The following is an 18,048-nucleotide window of genomic DNA, read 5'->3' on the forward strand; positions in this document are numbered from 1 at the left end:
GCTCAGAGGTTTTGTCTTGTTATGATTTCTATTGTCTGAATGGATTTGTTTGGATAGTTATTTCTGGACTAAGAGCAACTTTCACTGCTGTAAAAAGGCAATGTGCTTCCAATTAGGCAACAATGGGGGTATTGTGGTCAGCCAGCATGCAACTATCTATGCATCTATGCAACGTGTATCATACTCTCTAGAGCTGTGATTCTCAAAGTGGGGACCCAAAGGGGTCTTTGGGGGAGTTCCAGGGGGTCCCCAGATAAACTGAGAGTTAGGAACCAAATGGATGTGTACGCTCTCTCAGTTATGGGGGTCCATGGTCTAATCAATACACATCAAACTGAGGGGTCCCAATTTTGAGAACCACTGCTCTAGAGACTTCAGACAGCATGCTCCATGCAATGGCATTCTCTAGAGACGTCAGACATTGTGCTGCGCTTCATGCAACGTCATACTCTAGAGACGTCAGACAGCATGCTACATGCTGTGTCATAATCTAGAGACTTCAGACAGCATGCTACATGCAGTGTCATACTATAAAGATGTCAAACAGCATAGTCCATGCAGCGTCATACTCTAGAGACTTCAGACAGCATGCTACATGCAGTGTCATACTATAAAGATGTCAGACAGCATAGTCCATGCAGCGTCATACTCTAGAGACTTCAGACAGCATGCTACATGCAGTGTCATACTATAAAGATGTCAGACAGCATAGTCCATGCAGCGTCATACTCCAGAGACATCAAACAGCATGCTACATGCAACATGGGTCATAGACATCAGACAGCGTGCTCCATGCAGTGTGTGTCATACTCTGGAGACATATTGTTAATAAAAGGGTCAAACTATATCCTTTGGTTTGGCAGCATTAGTATGAGGCCATTATTAGTGCATATAGAATATGTATACTGTAGTATTACCTATTAGTACATATACTGTAGTATTACCTATTAGTACATGTATAATTATGTATGTATACTGTAGTATTACCAAGGCACACATGGCAGTTCATAATCTTCTGGATGACTGTGTTGTATTGAGCACTTCCAGGACTGGGCAGGACAATCACCTGAGCCAGGGCTGTGTTGTTAATCTGATGCAAAGAGAACAAAATGTGTTGAAAACGCAGGGCTGCAACTTGTCAACAACATTATGAAATATACAGTATTCTCATACCTCCCACCCTGTGTAACTGGAGCCATATGGTTAACTGTGTCAATGGATCAAAAAATGTTTGGCATGCAATACCAGCTGAGAAACAGCTGACATTCTTCCCCCGAACACAACCAATTGTGTTCGTATAGACACTTGGCCAAACTTGACGCACCGCAGTGGCTTCGAACCCCTAGAGTCTAGACTGTGGTGGTGGACACGTACTTTACCGCTACGACACCCGAGTGCATGTGGTTCTTTGATGTCAGGAGGTGTACAGGTACTGTACTGTGCTATAAGTGTGAGTTCACCTGCAGTGCTCTGGTGAGGGCTCTGTCGTCACGGTTGACCAGGAACACAGATGCTATTCCAGCGTCGTAAAGGCGGAGTGCTGCAGCACTCACAGGCTGCGCATCTCTAACTGGTCCGTTGACGAAAAAGATGGCCACCTTCCTCATGAGGAAACCACTGCGGACCCTCTTGAAAGTGTTCTGAGCCACAAAGTTCATAGCGGTTTCCAGGCTGCGCTGCTTGCGGGTTTGCAGGGTCTGCAGGCCCTCGATGCGCTGTACCAGGGCACGTCTCTTCAACGCGTCGGCAAAGCGGATCTCAGTGGTCACCTCGTTGTTGTAGAGGGTCAGAGCCACTCGTGCTCCTCTTGGACAGTTGCTCTCAGAGATGGTTATGTTCCCAACCAGACGCAGCACTGTGTCGCGCATGTTGTTGAAGGCTGGGCGAGCCACGCCGTCGGATGCGTCCAGGGCAAAGGCCAGCTCCGTTGGGAACAGAGGACACTCCTGCTGGCCTGACCACACAAAAAAACACACTTAATATTGTAGTATTATGGAGTAATGGTACACATGGTTTTACTAGATCATCATTCATGATCAGTGGTTTCAATGATTTTATTTAGGTGTTTAGACTATTATCAACTAGAGCTGGTGTAAATGAATTGGAATGTTTGACACCTGGTTGACAGGTCAGTACTTCTCATTTAATAATTGTGTAACTGTGGAGTACATGATTTTACACCAATAATCCTACAACAGTCCTAAAACGTTAGATGCTTATGATCCCATTGTTACTCACCATAGCAGCAAGCTGGAGAAGAAAAGGGGGGGAAAAGTATTTAGAGGAGTCTCTTTGTTATACATATTGTCAGACTGGACAATGTGCATCAGTCAAATTATTATACTAAAGTTATTTAGTTATCAAATCATCACATTATACTGTGCATCAGTCAAATTATGATATTAAAGTATTATTAAATAGCTATCAAATTATGTCATTATACTCACGACAGTTATCTCTGATCTTCTTGACCAGGTCACATTGCTGGGGAAAAAGAGGCAACGGAAAACACATTTGAACCAAGTCGACAACAGATCCTAGATATCGGTTTTGGTGATTTTACAGCACAGTATACATAATACATACAGTATAACACATATAGTGTACATACCACAACACCAGGTCCTCGAGGGCCCTTCTCCCCCTGTGAGAACACAGAACAGTTGTATTAACAACTGGACAGAACTCCAACTTCCTTGGCTTCCTATGTGACAACTATTTGTGTGAAATTGTTTAAACAACCATGGAACTTACAGTCAACGACCATGGAACTTACAGTAATACACGATACAATAAAATGTGGTAGCCACCATAGTCCAAAATAAATCACAGGGTCAAAGTAACACTGTGAAATCCTGAGTGCTAATTTAACTCTGAGAGTGCAGATCAAACCAAATGGCCCCTTATGGGTTCATTTGGTTCCGTTTATATATTCTCAGAGTTATATTAACACTAAAAAGTTTAGTGTGCAGCGCCCCGCATATAACATTTGTACAACCCCCACTCCATTAACTGTTATGGAGGCTTTTGTTTAATTTATATGGATTTTCCACAGCTTGTAAACAAATGGAAGAAAGTTTAATTACTCACAAAGGATCCAGCATATCCGACCTCTCCCTTCTGCCCTGGTGTTCCGATATTCCCTGAAACGCCCTGGGGGGAATTAACCAGATAATTAAGTTATGTGATTATGGTTTATGATTGTTTATTTTGGTTTCTTCACTTCAAAGGATCACTCAATTCCCTTAAAAGTGACAGTAAAAATACGATCTTAGTCTGTCAGTGCACGCAACCATTTAGTATTCTACACTGCCATAGTAACACGTATACTGTATGCACTCAGCCAGGATTTATCTACAAAAGAGAATCATGTGGATCTCAGGAATGGCATGTCTCCAATGTGGATCTTGGACTTCATGTGGCCAGCCTGTGTTGTCCTTCATCCATGACATACTTATGATGTGTAAATGGCTGAAATTTGGTTTCAGTCTGATCAGATTCTCATTGACTTCCATTATAAAATTAAAGTGAAATCCTGTGGTTCTATTGCATGTTTTCTATGTGCACTGCAAAATGGACATTTGCATTTGAACCCGATCATCTAACAGTGCAAATAGGAGAGACCCGCTGATCTGAGCAGGGGTTCCATGCTCACCCTCTGTCCACGGTTTCCTCTGGGTCCAGGACCGCCACTCGTCCCGCCGTCACCAGCTGCTCCCTGATCAAAGACCGAGCACAGAACAGGAGAATGAAGTGGTGTGAACATTACATTGAAACCTGAGTTCTCTGTAATGTGAAACCATTGTTTTCATGGCTCGACAGTTCTGACAATGTTACCTTAGGTCCTGGGAAGCCTGGGAAGCCTTCATCACCCTGTGACACAAACAAGCGTAATTAGTGTATCGTCATTGGTTTATCCATGATTGGGTGGGGTTTATACACCAGATGCCAAAGCAAATTCCTTGTAATGAACCGCATACTGTACTTGACTCTGATTGTGACAGAGTTTAACCACTTAACCCATTAAGTCCTGAGATATGATTCTACAAATGTCTTATAAATCCCAACAGTTTTCTCAAACACTAAATGTGTTTGTGAAAATTGGAGGGGAAGGGCATGCAGTGAGTGGAGAAGAGCAGTTCTGTGACTTCCTGATCTGTCACTTAATCTGTTAGTGTGGAATATTTCAGACAATACTGTTTAAACTTGATATGGGATTTGTAGGTTGGATATGACAAGGTAATATTTCACTGACCCTCCTGCCCTTGGGTCCAGCGGTGCCAAACCCATCTCTGCCGTCTTCACCCTACAAGAAAACATTCAACTGGTTAATACATAATATATTCTAAATATTTATTACTGTACATGTATCTTTTCCTAGCAAGAACTAAATTTAGTTCAACCGTATAAACTATTTACGCCTGTTTGTCACCATATATCATGGTGACCCTAGTATCAGCTGTCAACGATGTAGATAACGGAATGCACATAAAAGATCAATTGACCGCAAATACAGTCAAACGTCACATGTATTTTGGGACTCTGCAGTGTAACAGAAGCAACTGATAAAAGGCAGAAAGTTTGATGCAGGGAAATCCACAGGGAAAATGCCATTTCCCTGATTAAAAACACACCATAGATATATTCTTGGGGCCAGAAGACACAGAGACATAAATCCTACTTAAAACCATCCATGACGCACAGGCTAGCGTCTGGAGTTGATCCTAAGTTCTACTGCCAAGAGCATTCTCTTTTACAATGCCCAAAATGACTACAATGACCCTATAAATTCATCTATTTAATAGTATGGAGAAGGAATTAATGGCTGTTTCAAAGACAACATGATTATTTGCATATGTCCGACTTATTTATGCGGGGGGAGGGAAAAGGCTGTGATTTTACTGTTGTGGTGTACAGAGGGGATGAGAAAGTGTTCTTACAGACTCCCCACGGGGGCCGAGGGGTCCCACAACACCTTTAGGTCCTGGGTCACCAGGCTCTCCCTGCAAAGATAAAGGGGAATCATTTAGACTTAAGCAGACAGCATAGAGACAGAGACAGAGAGTGCAGATAAAAGACAGAGATACACAGAAAAAGATTCAAAGAGAGCAGTCAGGGTTAAACGAGATTGAGGCCGTCACAGAGAAGTTTTAGGGGGAAAAAATACATTTATATACAGTATGTATTTCTACAGGATATTGAGTGAATTTCCACAGGCTTAATTGAGCTCACATGCTTTTATTTGAAGTGGCTGTGAGAAGCAGCATGGCTGTTTTTTTTAAGGGTTCTTTCATGTTTGCTCAAACAGACTGGGTGTGTGTCCAGTAATGTGAGAGTTCAAGGCGTAGGAGCTGATGTGTTCTAACTGACACAAAGTTATTTTTTTCCCCTCTTTTTTTTTTTACAGCCATGTCAATCATATTTTCTGTATGGCACTGTACCTTGCGACCGAGACTTCCTCTTCTGCCCTTATCTCCATTAGAACCTTGGAGTCCTCCAGGGCCCTGGAAAATACAATTTGATCTGATTTTAGAAAATGTTTTATTGATGGTTAAGTGACCCTCAGAGATAAGTGTCTTCCATCAATTTGCCATCAACAGAAGGCCTTTTTATCAGCTAGTATAAACCACACCAAGAGATGGTCACACCTTAATATGGATTGCATACTTGCTTTGTTTCCTTCCAGACATATTGCTGTTTTCTTCTGACTGTATGATGTTCGTGTGGACACATCTCAATCAAAACATGACGGTTGAATTAACTTAATTCAAACTGAGATATACTCTACGATCCAGAGGAATGTCCTTGGTCAGGAGGCCAATATTCTGAAGGCCAACCTCTCTAGAAAGTTGGCTAACACAAAAGGGCTGGGTCAACTTGGCATGACAGAACTTCACAAGCTTTCAAAGCAGTATACATTAGTTTTATTATCTTAAAACTAATGTATACTGGGGGAAGGGAGTCACAGAAGAAATGGTCCTGACAGGTACACTCACCCTTGGTCCAGGGTTCCCGTCCTCTCCTCTGGTTCCAGGTGTACCAATTGGTCCAGGGGGGCCCTGAAGAATTAGAACCAGACATCTTTACTCAACAAATCTTGTCAAATAGAGGAGGGCTAAAAATGGAAAATTATCCCAAAATATATAGTCTGCGTAATTCAGCCATCAAGGTCCAGTCAAAACATTTAGTCATGCAACTAAAGCGGCCAATATAAGCATTTACAAAAGAAGCCTACGACAGCAGAGGACTGTGATTTATATTTTGGCAACGGAGGACACACGTTCACCGGCTGCAATGAGCCGTCTGTCAAACACAGTATAAAGGATGGGCGATGATAAAAGATGCACTCACCCTGGATCCTCCAATACCAGGCTCTCCCTGCACACCGTCAGATCCAGGTTTTCCCAGATTCCCCTACAACATGGCAGAAAGCCAAAGCTTCAGTCTTAATGGACACAGCAATAAACACACTGATAAGCATGACAAGGTTGCATTTGTAAAACAGAGGGGGGGGGGGTATTTTATTGACCACTTAAGCTTCATCTACAACAACTAGCGGAGATAGCTGATCTGCAAGCGCACATGTTGCATTGCAACACTTTGTGAGCTTGTATATTGGCTGTTTCCCATTTAAAATATAGAACGTTTTAGATTTTTTTTAAGACATATTTTAATATTTGAAAGATTTGCCCAAATACGGACGCCAGGGTTAATGTCATTAACATACATGTTTAACTAAATTGTTGAATTGTGACATTATCAAACATAAATATCAGATGTCTACATGTCCAAAAAGGAAATGCATATTTCATTTAATGACCAGAAGCAGGGATAACATATATCCTCTCCAGCTATTGTTATTTATTTATTGTTTTTATTGTGTATTATGAAGCACCCCAACCTAAGTTTTTCACAGTGTATGTACTATTGAGCTAATAGAGCCGGGCCTGCTTGCTCGGGGGATACGTTTTATCTTGACCATCAGGTCAAAATTTGTGTCAGATCCTGTGTCATGACCTTTGACACCGTCTAAATGTCTCAATAGAAGAGCAGGGAGACAAAATACAACCACCCCAATTGTATAAGTTATATTGTATTAACATACTCTACCATACAGATTGGACAAAATGTAATTTTACTCATTCAAAAAAAGTTACATATTGAGGCTTTAAGTACAAGTACTGTAGCAAGTTACAAGCAAAAGTCCTGTATTCTAAATTTACTTGAGTAAAAGGTCAAATATATTGGCATAAAAAATATACATAAAGTAGCCCACCCAAAGTAAAAGTTCTCAAAGTTATGCAGTTATGCTAGTTTTCAAAATGAGTTTGAAATCTTTCAAAAATAGCAAGCTCACAACACATCGCACTGTGACGCGTGACAGTGAGCTTGTAGATCGTCTATTTTCGAGTAGCTGGAGTAATTGGTTAATGCACAGGTATGTTTTGTAATAATAATGAAAATCTGCTAAATAACTAAGCTGTCAAATAGGAGTAAAAAATACAATATTTGCCTCAGAGATGTAGTGGAGTGGAAGTATAAAGTACTGCAAAATGGAAACACTCAAGTAAAGTAATAGTAGCTCAAAATTGTACTTAAGTACAGTACTTAGTTACTTTCCAAAACAGCGAAAATATAGTGGATCCCCCCTCCCCCCAGCAAATCCAACCGTGAATAATGAATGCATTGAAACCCTCCGTGAACTTTGTGTGTATCTTTCATTACACGCTTATGATCAGTACAGATAGTGACTGGAGATAACAATACTCACAGCCTGTCCAGGTGGACCTCTTCTGCCATCGGATCCCTAAAAAACACAGTGCATAAAAATAAGGTTTAAAACGCACACGTGAGCATTTGGAGCATTGGAGATGTAGTGAACACAGTACAGATAAGTGATGTCATACCCTCCTTCCAGGTTCGCCAGGGCCTCCCTTCTTCCCGTCCTCTCCGGGTTCTCCCTGTCATTCCAGCACAATGACATCATTACCAGCAGTACAAACAAGCAAAGTGGACATGCATAATCATTAACCAGTAGGTCATTGGTGTAAAACAACAGGCAAGTTGATGATGGCCAGTGGTGGAAAAAGTAGTAAATTTAGTAAAAGTAAAAGTATCAATATTGCAATATAGAAATACTCTGTTACAAGTAAAAGTCCGGAATCAAAATGTACTTAAAGTACCAAAAGTAAAAGTAGGCCACTCATTATGCAGAATGTCCCATTTCACGTTTTCAAATGTATACAATTCTTTTGTAGATCTGCTATTTTCAAATGGACGAAATGTATATACTGTAGGTCTGAAGTGGTTACTGCATGTTTAGTAAATAATAATCAAAATCTATGAAGTAACTCGTAACTAAAGTTTTCAAAGAATTGTAGTGGAGTAAATGTACAATATTTGCCTCTGAGATTTAGTGGAGTAGAAGTAAATGTATTGGGAATTGGAAAGTAAAAATACCTCAACATTATACTTAAGTACAGTACTTGAGTAAATGTACTTAGTTACTTTACACCACTGATGATGGCAAATATAAGATGAATGCTGGAGGACATTACCACTGGTCCAACATCGCCGTGGTCGCCTTTGGCTCCGGCCTGTGTGTTATCTTGTCCTGGTGTACCCTAAGAGACACAAAGATCAAACACAAAATCAGTTGTGGGTCCATTTTGTTCTGCCAATACAAATCGCTTCATATACCATTGTTGAAGCAGGTTTGGCTATAACCTCTTATTTATAGGAATGGCCTGAGAGTCTATTATCCCAAAATCTATCCATCTATCTATCTATCTATCTATCTATCTATCTATCTATCTATCTATCTATCAAACTGAACCAGTAACTAAACCCATTTCCTTAATCTTCAGACGAACACCATCTACATCTGGTTTCATTGCCTCATTACCTACCAATTTTGCATGTATACTTCAACAAACATAATACAGTAAAGTACAGCTTATGCCGTAAGATGATATCCTGTAGGCAGTGGTGTGTTCTAGGTTTTTTCGGAGGGATACAATAATCATTCCCTGCACGACATGCGCATGGTTGTGGAGTTACGCTAGCGTGTTTTCAATGGATGAAATGGTTAGTAGAGGGCTACGCTTGGCTACGAAACTTTTCTGCAGGTCACACTATGTATATAGCGTAACACGATAGAACACACCACGCCTATAGGCTTAGAACCCCGAAGCACTTCAGCATATACAGTACATACAAAACAAACATAGAATTGCACTCACAGGGTCACCTAAGATACCCATGTCTCCTCTGTCCCCTGCTCCACCTTTAGCACCTTTAGGTCCCTATAAACAATGAAAAAAGCAATTAGCAAGTGTTAGCAAATACAAAGCACTTGATTGAATATATGTCTGAAGAGGATACATAAAGTGGGGTTTTAATGATGATTCCAGACACTCACTCTTCTGCCAGGGTTTCCTCTCTCTCCCGGGGGTCCAGCCACTCCAGCTTTGCCCTGCCAGAAAGCAGCAGATGTCAATTAAAGCGCACAGTCATGCGTAACCCCCAAATTAGCTTTGCATGTCTTTACCACAAGCAACCGAGACTATCATTTGATTGATGATTGCTGAGAAGTCTCAAGTGAGATACTGTACATACAAGTCTGTCCAGACTGTGGGAGGGAAACAAGAATGTCCATTGCCAGAGTGGTAACATCAAGTCAAGGCTATTCTTATGTTTACAGTACACTATGAGCTTCCATTTGGGCTTGGATTCCACACAATAATTAAAAACAAACATCCACACACATCCACAACAGACGTACCTCTTCTCCATTAATGCCATCCAGACCAATTTCTCCATATTCACCCTGTAGAACAATGGACATGATTACAAATAATCATGGCAAAAGTCAAATTTGACAGACATTTAGCATCTGACAATGACAGACAGTGGGAAAAAGAAACTCACCTTTTCTCCAGAGTACCCACGACCACCCTGAAAAAAGGAGGGGAAAGTACATTGTTACATTGTTTTCCAATAGGCAAATGTGAATAATTATGTTTTTACTATTTACACTACTATCAAAACCTTAACAGTTTAAGGTGGATCTTTTACCTTGACGCCCCTCTGTCCGGGACAACCCTGGAAACCTTGAGTTCCATTCACACCGGGTGGACCTCTCTCTCCCTGTCATTCAAGACCAAACATGTTATTCAAAGTACGTGTTGAAATATATACATACTAAATGCATTACTTTTATTTATTACACGGCTTGGTTGAATGCTGTATTATGATTGGTAAATCACTGAATTCAGCGGTCTGTTATTTTTGAATAATGACGTATGATGTATGACCGCTGAACTCAATAACAGACCACTGTCTAATCAAAGGCTCAGAGCACCTGCTCATATCAATCTGCGCTGCTTGATTTCATGCCGCATCCAACATGGCAGCTATGTAAACACACTATGTCATTTACAGCTAAACGTTGCTCTCGAGAATGTTTTTTGAAAACATTTGAGGTGAGAAATAGACAATGCAATAATCAAATTGATTCTATTTGATCAACACTTCCCGTTGTTTTCCGAGGCGACCATGGTGCACTGGACGCATCTGGCATAAATTAATGGACTTTCTTTACCGTAAGCAATGAAATCCTTCATTTTGTTACTTTTGGGTAAGCAGGATAATCAATGGGGAGCGGGTCATTATTGAAAAATAACCCTTTCAGGGTGATTAGACCCCAACGCTATAGCGGAAGGGTCTAATCACCCTGTCAAGGTTTATTTCTCAATAATTACCCGCTCCCCATTGGTTACTGTATTCCTTGCTTAACACAATGGAAGAGTCGTAGTGGATTTATTTTATTCTTTTTTTTTTAAACGGTAGGGAATCAGAAATGTCTTATGACAAGTCCATCACATCATATCAGTTCAAGTTGAGGCCAGGAATTTGAACTTACAGGACCGCCCTCGTCTCCAGGATGTCCTGGGCTGCCCAGACCTCCTGGACCTCCCTGGAAGACAACAAAAACAAACAAACAAAATTAGCTTAATTAGTCTCTGTATGACATCAATGAATTTAAAAGGTCATGTAGGTTTCCAAAAAAGCACATTCACAAAATGGGTTTTCTTATTTATTTTTATAATGACATAGATATTAGATCATAGTTATAACCTTTACAGCCCTATTTCTATATAATACACTATAAGCATGCCCATTGTGTTCTTAAATGCCTTTATAAGGCAATACACACTTTTATATTATTATTACTATTTTATATTACAGTATAAGTTGTATGATGTATTATGTGAAAGTGTTGTTATTTTCTAGTGATGTTAAGACATGTTTTGTGTGTCTGTGGGTTTAATAAATATAATATATAATAATATTAACAATTGAAAAGTATTAACAGGAGCTTGTGACTAAATAACTACATTGGATCCATTGGAACACGGGTTCCTTTTGACCAACACTGAAAAGTAATGGTTTTCGAAAGGGATGCACCGATATGGAAATTCTGGGACGATACTTATGTATATATATTTTTTGGCCCATTGCCTATACCGATATTTGTTTAATTCTTTTTTGTTCTTATTCATTCACCCTTTTATGCCAGGGAAACAAATAAATCTTCATTATAAAAAATACATTACTCCAGATTCAGCTGGTTATCAGGCTACAGATAACCACCACACCAACAACAGATAAATATCGGCAACTGCCATTGGTTAATGTCAACTTAATATGCCGATAGCAGTCAACAAGGCAAATATCACCCGGTACGATATACGGCCTACATATCGGTGCATCCCTAGTTTTGGATATACGGTTTCCACCTGACAGAGACAACATGGTGTATCTTTAAAATAAAATAAGGTTCTGGTCACCTTGGGTCCTGGAAGCCCCACAGCACCACGGTCCCCTCTCGTACCAGTACACTTGCATGGTACAGCACAGCATTCCCTCTCAGCGATGTTGTCCTACAAAGACAGAGCGAACACAAAAGACAACAGTAAAATGTATTAAAATGTTTCACAGCTTTATTCCAGCATTTAAAAAAAAAATCAAAGTTGAAAATATGTTATGGGATATATATATATATATATATATATATATATATATATATATATATATATATATATATATATATATATATATATATATATAATATATGACGCTCAGATATACATAGGCTATGTGTTATGTTACTGATGATGAATCTTTATGTGATTCCACATCTTAATCAAGTTAATAATATATTGATTATTTTGCCTTCATACATTATTCTGCTATGATGCATCCCACCTTATTCTTGGTTATAAGTGTATCTCACATGAACTTATATTATGTTATGGCTCCTCACCAGCTCTTCCAGCAGCTCATAGTCCAGGTCCATAATGTTGACACGTAGGGGCCTGGTGTACCTGAACCCTCTGCCAAATTCCAGCATCACAGCCTCATCAAATTTGGGCACCCGCTCCAGACCCACAAGGATGAAACTGTTCACACCTATCAGGTACATAGCAGAGTTAAATAAATCCTTTCCATAACCCGTGTTATGACATGGCAATCATGGTCTGTAGTGTAAGTATAACAGAACAGTTAATATTATTCATGTTTGGTACCTGATTGTTTAAGCTCGTCAACGCGTCTCCTCATTTCAGAGTATGGTCCATCAAGACCATCAGTCAGATGAATGACAACCTTAAGGCGGTTAAAATAGCATTTACTTTCACATTTAATTTCATCTTGTCCATGAGTATCAACAATGATAAGTTGAGATGTGTGTGGTGTGCGTGTGCACACGCATGTGCGTCATAATTCACCTTGACAACATCTGCTCTGCTCTTGAACCTGTTGGTATACGCTGTGATGGTCCTGCCGTTGAGGAGGAAAGGCCCGCGGCTACGCAGGGCCTTGAAGGCCTCAAATAGCTCATCGGCGTTGTCTGTGAAGTCCAGTTGAACAGGCTCGTTGGCCGAGTCCATAGCCAGCATGCCCACTTGCACAGAGGGAACCTGGCCTGATGAGCAGCTAATGCCGGCCATCTTGGAGATCCTTTGAAGAATAGCACCCATCTTGCTCCGGAGGTTGGTCTGAGCATCGAAGACATTCTGGGACGAAACATCAAAGCCCACCAACACCTCCACATTGCAGGCTGTGTGACAGAGCAAGGTTGTGTTAGCATAGTGGCTTAATCTTCTAACCACAAGCAATTATGTTATGTCAAAGCATGACTTATATTCCATTAGTCATGGTTATATGACGGTGATCTGTGTGATCTAACATTAATTAGAATTTATTTGGAAGATAGAAGATACATAAAGTACCCGCTCAACTTCAAAGCCTATCCATGAAAAAAAATGATCTCATCTCAAATGATTCGTACCTTTGGAGGCCTCTGTCGCACCAGTGCACAGCTTCACACCCTTCACCTCATCATCCAGGGTCTCCAGGATCTGCTCGTTGAGCTCTGACAGCTCCTGAAACGTGCTGGCTCGAGCCACCGTGGACGGCTCGCTCGCCAGATTTTCCAGCTCGTCCTCAATGTCACCCACACCCACAGCGTAGATTCTCACCCCGGTGCCCTTCAGGGCCAGGGCTGCGGCCTTGCTGTCATCAGACGAGCGTCCACCCGTGACGACCATTAGGATCTGGGGGACGCCCTCGTCCTTCCTGCTGCCCCGCTGTTTGATGAAGTGGTTCAGGTGAACGTGTTTAATGGCAGCACCGGTGTTGATCCGGCGTCCGCCTTTGTACTCTGTTCTGCCGATGGCGCTGATGATGTCGTCCTTGTTCTTATAGGTGTTCAGGTGGAAGACGTCAGTGACGTCGGTGGCATAGTGTGCCAGGCCGATCTGCAGGTGGTCTCTCTCGGTGTAGAACAGGTCAATGAGATTCAGGATGAACTCCATCGTCTCTTTGAAGTTGTCCTTCCCCAAGTTAATGGAGCCGTCCACCAAAAACACAATATCAGCTTTCTTAGCCATGGGGAGACCTGACGCTGTGATATGGGAAGTGGAGATATAACAGGGAAGGAGAGGTGAGGAGAGGTGAGAAGAGGAGAGGGAAAAGAATTGACTCAATGGAAAAAGAGTGCATTCTAGTTAATCTGAATACATTCTAGTTAATCTGATACTTTTATACCGCTTCATAATAATGTCATTTACCAACATTCAACAACTAGACCCCATTTACATTTACTGGATTAAGCACTCCCTATATACTTTGTTGGCCGGGGTCCCCCAGAGGTCTGTACATGGCCCCCTCTTTTGTCCTCGTCGCTACTCAACATCTCTTCTCCGAAAATAGCCGATCTACAAGCTCACAAACGCATAGCAACATGACACACTGTGAGCTTGTAGATCTGCTATTTTGCCAAATGTTTGCCTATTATGTCATGCCAGGAATAGGGATGCTAGGGTTCATATGGTTAAAATTCGATCTGTATCTGGACATGTTATCTGAACAATCCAATTGCACTGTGTTTACACTTGGTAACTTTGACTCTCATACATTCACATAGTGAACCAGACTACCTCTAGGGGTGGTCTGACAAAACTAATCACACACTGATTTGTGTGCTCTGTGCTGTGTGTGTTTACACCTTGCATTAAGATGCATTTTTCGATATCCAAATAAAATATCCAGATACATATCATATTTGAATGCAATGAGTAAATGAGGTATTAGTTTCAGCATTATGTGTACAGTTTAGTTTTCCACAACTTACTAGGATCTTCGTAAATGGTGGGGGTTTCCTCAGGCAGAGACCCATTCAGCCTGGCGATAAACCTGTCATGAATGCCAGGCAGACTAGGGAATGTTGTGACCTTGAGAACATCATCTGGACTGGTGGCAATCTGGGTGAGCTGCCTTGTGTCAGCGGCACCAGCTCCAATACCAATGCAGTTGACTCGGGAGCCCTTGAGCAATGAGCCGTAGATTGACAGATCACTAGACGAACGGTCGCCAGTGAGAACCACAAGGTGTTGGGAAGCTTCTGCGCGCACGCCCGCTGAGGGTACCAGCTCCTTCCTGATGACATACTCAATGGCCTCAGCGAGGTCAGACGAGCGGCCGCCCATTTGACGTAGCCTCTTGATGGCTGAAAGAACAGCCGGCTTGTTGTTGTGTGAGTTCAGAGAGAACTCCGTCTTGGCATTGTCTGAAAACTGGACGACACCAACACGCACCTGGTCAGGATTTACGTCGAGCTGTTGGACAGTATTGATGACAAAGTCTCGGATGTGGGCGATGCCATCAGAGCCGGTGGTGTCTGATCCATCAATGAGGAAAATTATGTCTTTTCTTCCAAGGTTCAGGTTGCCTACAGAGAAGAGGAGGATCAGGGTTTCATCACCACGTTCAGAAGAAAAGTAGAGAATCTGAAACTTACATTACATGCATAATAATGAATTAAATCATTTATATATATTGCGCATTGGATTTTGTAGTGTAGTTGTTCTTACGTGTTTCCACTACGGTGGTAGGAACATATGCGCTGGCTATATCATCGGAAGTCATGGTGTTGACTGAAGCAATGAGCTGCTGCTCCACATTTGGAAGCTGCTGGAAACTGTTGACTGTATATACGAGCTCAGGCTTCAACGAGATCTGTCTCAGTTCATCTGCATCTGCGTTCCTTGAGCCAATGGCGAGAGGCGCCACGTGGTTAGTCTTAAGATGGTGAGCTGCACCTGATACATCATCTGTCGACTTGCCCCCTGTGACAAGGATTAGGAACTGCGGCACGCCCTCCTCGATACGGCTTCCTGCTGACCTCTGGTAGATGTTTTTGGCAACCCACTCGAGAGCACGTCCTGTGTTAAGGCTGTTCCCTCCTCGACTCCGAAGCCTTGAGATAGCCTGGCGGACTTCCTCTTTGGTAGAAAATTGGTTCAGGAGGAATTCTACCTTGGCGTCGTCACTGTACTGCACCACTGCCGTACGAACGTTATCCAGTCCCACTTCCAGCTTATCCACAACCCGCCTTATCATGTCACGGATAGAGGGGAACTCACTGCGCACCGCTGTTGAGCCATCAATGAGGAAAACAACATCCCTCTTGTCTCCTGAGGCGGGTCCTTGACCACTGGTTATCACTGTAAAATACCACAAAGACAATAATACCAATGTTGGTTAGCTACAGTTTTTACTTCATCATGCATGACAAGCCATAATTAGCCTTAGTTTTTACGGTATACAGTATGTAAATGCAGTGTGAGAATGAATTTAAAATGCTAAAGCTATTTTGGCAGTGTGTGAGCAGCACATTAATGGACCACTTCACCCATTTTGAACCTTGTCGTCATGTGTCTCAGAGGAGGGCTGTGGACAGTTCAGAAACATCATCGCTGGGGAATACAAGCTAATAGAAACTGCAGGCTTTCTATTCCTGGTAAGTTAGCATGCTATAATAGAAGTCATTGTTCTCGCATTAATACAAAATAAAATAAATAATTTTGATACCTTGTTTGGAATGACCAAACCTGCATACCGATGATGTCACTGGTAGGCGGGTTTCTGAACTGTCCACAGGCCTCCTCTGAGACACAGGCAGAGTAGACAAAAATTACCATTGAAATGAGCATTAGTGAGGACCAGTGTTGGGAAAGTTACTTTAAGAAAGTAACTAGTTACTATTTACTGCTCTCAAAAAGTAGCTAGTTACTTTAAGTAACTACTTACTTTACTTTTATTTATTTGTTTTGCTTCAAAATTTACATGTATACATTTTCATGTTGTTGGAAACACAAGGTGACAACTCTCAACTTTCATCTATTGTAGCTCACTTTGATGAAAACTAGTAGATATAGGAATATTGTCTTCAACAACAGCATTGAAATAATGTCATTTTAGTTCTGCCTGGCTCTAGACTGGAGCAGACGGCTCAACATGATCTTGAACGTGCCTCCATGTTCATGAATTTGCAGTGCCTGCGCATTCCCGGTCATGGACGTGCGCCTATATTCAACATGGAGTAATGAACCTTTAATCTTCTTAAGTTGTTGGCTCTTTTCACGTAAAGTAACGAGTAACGTGGCCATTAAAATGTCAGTTACTATAACGCGTTACCGATCTGGGGAAAAGTAACTAATTACCTTACAAGCTACTGCAAAAAGTAGTTGCGTTACAATGATGCGTTAGTCCCAACACTGGTGAGGAGCAATTATGTAAAGATAGGTTGAAAATGGGTGAAGTGGTCCTTTAAGTAAAATAAATAATTGAAACTATTGTTTTGTATTAGAAATAAAGTATTAGAAATGGTCGGAATGAGTAACATTACCATCATAGGTTGGGAAAACTGGGGTTAAACTGGAAATATAGGTTTCTGACAAAGTCAGAGTGTCAGTGATCTGGTCCTGTACTGTGTACAGCCCAGGGAGGTCCTCCACGCTGTGAGCAAAGTTAGGAACGTATGAGACCACCTGAAGCTCTGTAGGATTAACGTCTCTGGTCCCAACACTGATGGGCACTACGCCAGAGTGTTTGAGGGATGACGCTGACTGTCTGAGGTCATCTGTTGAAGGTCCGCTGGACACAACAATTACAAACTGTGGTACACCCTCTTGCTTTCTGCCCCCACGTGCTGCAGTCAGAACATCTCGGCTGACAAACTCCACGGCCTGGCCCAGGTTACGCTGCCTTCCTCCCCTTTGCCGTAATCCTGTGATGGCATTCGCAATGGCCTCTTTGGTTGTGTGTGTGTTCAGATAAATCTCAGCATTTGGAACGTCGCCGTACTGGACCACGGCGACCCGGGCCTTGTTGTCTCCCACATTCAGGTTGTCCACAATCCTGCGCATGAACTCCTTGATGATGGGGAATTCCCGTCCAACGCCATCCGACCCATCAACGAGGAAAACCACGTCTTTTCTGGCAACCTGGGACTCAGCTGAATGAAGAAGAGAATAAAAAGATAAAATCAGCCTCTGCCACGGGAAATGTTAACCACTTAAACTCTCTATAATTACTTAGACACCTTGACCAGGGGGGTCAGCTCTGTACTTGGTCCTCTCTTTCTTCCCCTCTACACAAAATCTCTTCACCAAAAATGCAATGCGTTGTGAGCTTGTAGAT

General features: G+C 41.8%; 1 protein-coding gene across 1 annotated transcript in view; it reads right to left on the bottom strand.

Moving 5' to 3' along the window:
* Nucleotides 1-18,048, bottom strand: part of col6a3 (collagen, type VI, alpha 3) — a 99,698-nt gene that overhangs the window by 8,152 nt on the left and 73,498 nt on the right. The window contains exons 8-37 of the mRNA XM_084085304.1: nucleotides 17,255-17,863; nucleotides 15,438-16,070; nucleotides 14,699-15,295; nucleotides 13,355-13,969; nucleotides 12,792-13,123; nucleotides 12,591-12,669; nucleotides 12,329-12,474; nucleotides 11,853-11,945; nucleotides 10,925-10,978; nucleotides 10,078-10,149; nucleotides 9,931-9,957; nucleotides 9,785-9,829; nucleotides 9,422-9,475; nucleotides 9,243-9,305; nucleotides 8,559-8,624; nucleotides 7,908-7,961; nucleotides 7,772-7,807; nucleotides 6,352-6,414; nucleotides 5,997-6,059; nucleotides 5,442-5,504; nucleotides 4,941-5,003; nucleotides 4,256-4,306; nucleotides 3,838-3,873; nucleotides 3,656-3,718; nucleotides 3,091-3,153; nucleotides 2,612-2,644; nucleotides 2,448-2,484; nucleotides 2,239-2,250; nucleotides 1,461-1,954; nucleotides 988-1,090 (exon numbers count right to left, since the gene is read on the bottom strand). Of these exons, the coding sequence (XP_083941430.1) occupies nucleotides 988-1,090; nucleotides 1,461-1,954; nucleotides 2,239-2,250; nucleotides 2,448-2,484; nucleotides 2,612-2,644; nucleotides 3,091-3,153; nucleotides 3,656-3,718; nucleotides 3,838-3,873; nucleotides 4,256-4,306; nucleotides 4,941-5,003; nucleotides 5,442-5,504; nucleotides 5,997-6,059; nucleotides 6,352-6,414; nucleotides 7,772-7,807; nucleotides 7,908-7,961; nucleotides 8,559-8,624; nucleotides 9,243-9,305; nucleotides 9,422-9,475; nucleotides 9,785-9,829; nucleotides 9,931-9,957; nucleotides 10,078-10,149; nucleotides 10,925-10,978; nucleotides 11,853-11,945; nucleotides 12,329-12,474; nucleotides 12,591-12,669; nucleotides 12,792-13,123; nucleotides 13,355-13,969; nucleotides 14,699-15,295; nucleotides 15,438-16,070; nucleotides 17,255-17,863 (4,719 nt within the window). The remainder of the gene's footprint in view (nucleotides 1-987; nucleotides 1,091-1,460; nucleotides 1,955-2,238; nucleotides 2,251-2,447; nucleotides 2,485-2,611; nucleotides 2,645-3,090; nucleotides 3,154-3,655; nucleotides 3,719-3,837; nucleotides 3,874-4,255; nucleotides 4,307-4,940; nucleotides 5,004-5,441; nucleotides 5,505-5,996; nucleotides 6,060-6,351; nucleotides 6,415-7,771; nucleotides 7,808-7,907; nucleotides 7,962-8,558; nucleotides 8,625-9,242; nucleotides 9,306-9,421; nucleotides 9,476-9,784; nucleotides 9,830-9,930; nucleotides 9,958-10,077; nucleotides 10,150-10,924; nucleotides 10,979-11,852; nucleotides 11,946-12,328; nucleotides 12,475-12,590; nucleotides 12,670-12,791; nucleotides 13,124-13,354; nucleotides 13,970-14,698; nucleotides 15,296-15,437; nucleotides 16,071-17,254; nucleotides 17,864-18,048) is intronic.

Source organism: Gymnoscopelus microlampas (assembly GCF_963454915.1).
Source record: "Gymnoscopelus microlampas genome assembly, chromosome: 17".
Taxonomy (NCBI): Eukaryota; Metazoa; Chordata; class Actinopteri; order Myctophiformes; family Myctophidae; genus Gymnoscopelus; species Gymnoscopelus microlampas.